Raw genomic sequence first — 2,651 nt, 5'->3', positions numbered from 1 at the left:
CGTCAGCGATCATCCAGCTAGTGATTTTAATACAGTTAAGAAAGATTTCTGCTCCATTTGAACTCAATATTATTCGGCTCAATTTGGCTTGTTTAACAAATATAAAATGGTCTTCAAGAGATTTCATGGTTCAATTGAGGCTATTAACGTCACAGGCTAAATATTTTGGTGCCATTTCATGTCTATCTTGTGCAAATAATGTGGAGTTTGTGTCTTCATGATTGCTATTTTGGGAAGACTGCTTGTATTGCTGTTTGGAGATGAATGGAATACCTAGGTTTTGCAAACTATTATTACGGCGCGGGCTAGTTACTTTATTTTATAATCATTGTATTAAAGTTATATTTTCTGGTATTCCGAATTTTCTTTTTTTTGTTTTTTTTTTCCCCCCTCAATTGAATGTTGTTTATGTATTTCCTTATTTTTGGTTATCCAGAATGATTAGCATAAACACTGCTTTCTAGCCTTTATAGGATACTGGTGGTTCACAGTTTCTATTTTGTTAACTGTTGTTTAACTGCAGGCCTTCAGCAATGCAACTGTTCCTGCCTCAACACAGGCAACTTTCCCTCACATTTTTGCTGTCAGCAAGTACTTGCAGGTACATGCGGTACTCTGAGAGTTCTGTGATTCATTATTATTAATATATTTGCATTGCCTGTACATTCAATCCTTTTTCTACATTAACAACTGAATTATAGAGAAATAGTTGAACTTACATGTTCCATTGTTTGTGCAGCCTGGAAGCTTTGACCTCGTGGGCACCATTTACCATGAGATTGATCAGCATCCATACCAGAGCACCTTCTACAATGGTACCATCGAAGTTGTCGAGTCTGGTGGCTTCCTCAGCATTGAGTCAGTTTTTCTGGTTACGCTTGGAATTGCACTTCTTGGGCTCCTTGGTCTTTGGATTCATGGTCAAATACAGAACCTTTCTAAGGTACGCTCACTTGCCCAGATGCCACATTTTTTCGATAAGCCATCAATAGTATTATCTAAGAAAACCAGGAAAAATTTAACATGCCATGTCCGACTAACCCAAGGTCAATGGACCAGACCCATAACACCCAAACCTAGCACTTGCATGTTAAATGAAAAAATTTTGAAGAAGATACAAACGAACAGAGATGCCATTGTGATTATCTAAGATTCTAAGATGCCATTGTGATTATCTAAGATTCTAAGTCATATTTTAGATTGATATTATGATGAGAATAGTGATTGTATCTTGGAAGTTTAAATTAATATATACTATATAGTAAAATGTAGCTATTGCTTGTATCATTTAAATGGGCACTTTTGGTTGGCCAGTGTACTTGCAAGAGATGAAATGATGGGATAAGCTGGTGGAAAGGTTAGGCAAGCAGCTTAATAAATGTTTGGTTGTGACATCTTCATCCACATGTATGTGCCTGCATCTATTTTTCATATGTTTGCTAGATGTTAGGTTATGATATCTTCATCAACATATATACCTGCATGTTATTTATTTATTTTATTTAAATTTTTTCATTTGTTTGATTCATAGATATTTTCTAACTCACTACTTCCATTTGCTCAGAAAACAAAGAGGGCTCCAAAGGTGGAAGTTGGAACTAGGGATGCCTCAATGGGTGAATGGCTTCAGGTTTGGGTCTACATTTTGATAATGAATACATTGAGTCATGGGTTTGAAACAATAATTTACATGAATCCAGGAGGAACTGTTAACGAATTGCTTTTCTACTTTGTATATATATATATATATATATATATATATATATATATATATATATATATATATATATATTTATATGTTCAGGGAACTGCATACACACAGTCATTATCCAGCAAATCAAAGAAAAAGAAGTAGATATGTTGGTGGCCTGCTTAGCTGCACCAAAGGCACTGCACAGACTTGTAACTCCCGCTTAGGCAATTGGAGGTTCTAAGAGAGCTCATAAGTTGATCAAGTTACTGAAATTTAGTCCAGGGAATGTTTGGCTGTTGTAGCATGTGAATGAAAATTTTCTTACATTTTAATTTTTTTTTAAACGAGAATTTTGGAAGTTGAGCCTTGTTGAGGATGACTAACTCCCATTTGAGGTAGGAAGGAGGATATGATTTTCTTGAACCCAGATTAATTTTTTATTTCACATGCTGGCTTTTCTATTTTATTTTTTTGTTATGTTTTCCATGGTTTGCTACAACGTAGGAACAGGATCAATTGAGCGGTGCTGGGGTGCTGGCTAGGCCAACTATAATTTTGGTCCTAGGCCTATGAAACTGAACATTAAATGGTTTTATTTCTTTTTATTTTTATAATGTCTTATATTTTGAGAGGGTCAATTAAGATGGTTTGGATAGAATCAAATATCTCAGTATAGATAAATTAATAGGGAAAGTAGTGAAGAATCAAATGTTGGTAGGGCGACGAGTGGAAGAGATCTATGATGACATGGTGGGAACTGGTTTTAAAGGATTTACAAGTTTCTTAACGGCAAAAAAATAATAATAAAAAAAGATGTCAATTAGTTTGTGGTTGTGATCATCGTCATTTTATATTTTGCTTTTCTGAAAGGAGAAAATAAGTGATTTGCTTTTCATCGTCAACCGTTAAAGTAGATGAAAAATTTTAATATAATGGTTGAAAATGAAATCTTTTGTGG

The 2,651-nt window shown here is 34.5% G+C and overlaps 1 protein-coding gene across 1 annotated transcript; it reads left to right on the top strand.

Moving 5' to 3' along the window:
- Nucleotides 1–447: 447 nt before the first annotated feature.
- LOC110633976 (uncharacterized) lies at nucleotides 448–2,138 on the top strand. The gene is made up of 4 exons (XM_058141380.1): nucleotides 448–601; nucleotides 740–943; nucleotides 1,565–1,630; nucleotides 1,805–2,138. The coding sequence occupies exons 1-4, from the start codon at nucleotides 534–536 to the stop codon at nucleotides 1,932–1,934; spliced, it is 468 nt and encodes a 155-aa protein (XP_057997363.1). The 5' UTR covers nucleotides 448–533; the 3' UTR covers nucleotides 1,935–2,138.
- The last annotated feature ends 513 nt before the right edge of the window (nucleotides 2,139–2,651 follow it).

The sequence above is a fragment of the Hevea brasiliensis genome, unplaced genomic scaffold (genome assembly GCF_030052815.1).
Source record: "Hevea brasiliensis isolate MT/VB/25A 57/8 unplaced genomic scaffold, ASM3005281v1 Scaf1, whole genome shotgun sequence".
Classification (NCBI taxonomy): domain Eukaryota; kingdom Viridiplantae; phylum Streptophyta; class Magnoliopsida; order Malpighiales; family Euphorbiaceae; genus Hevea; species Hevea brasiliensis.
The sequence above is the reverse complement of the archived record's forward strand: the minus strand, read 5'-3'. Positions and strand labels throughout refer to the sequence as shown.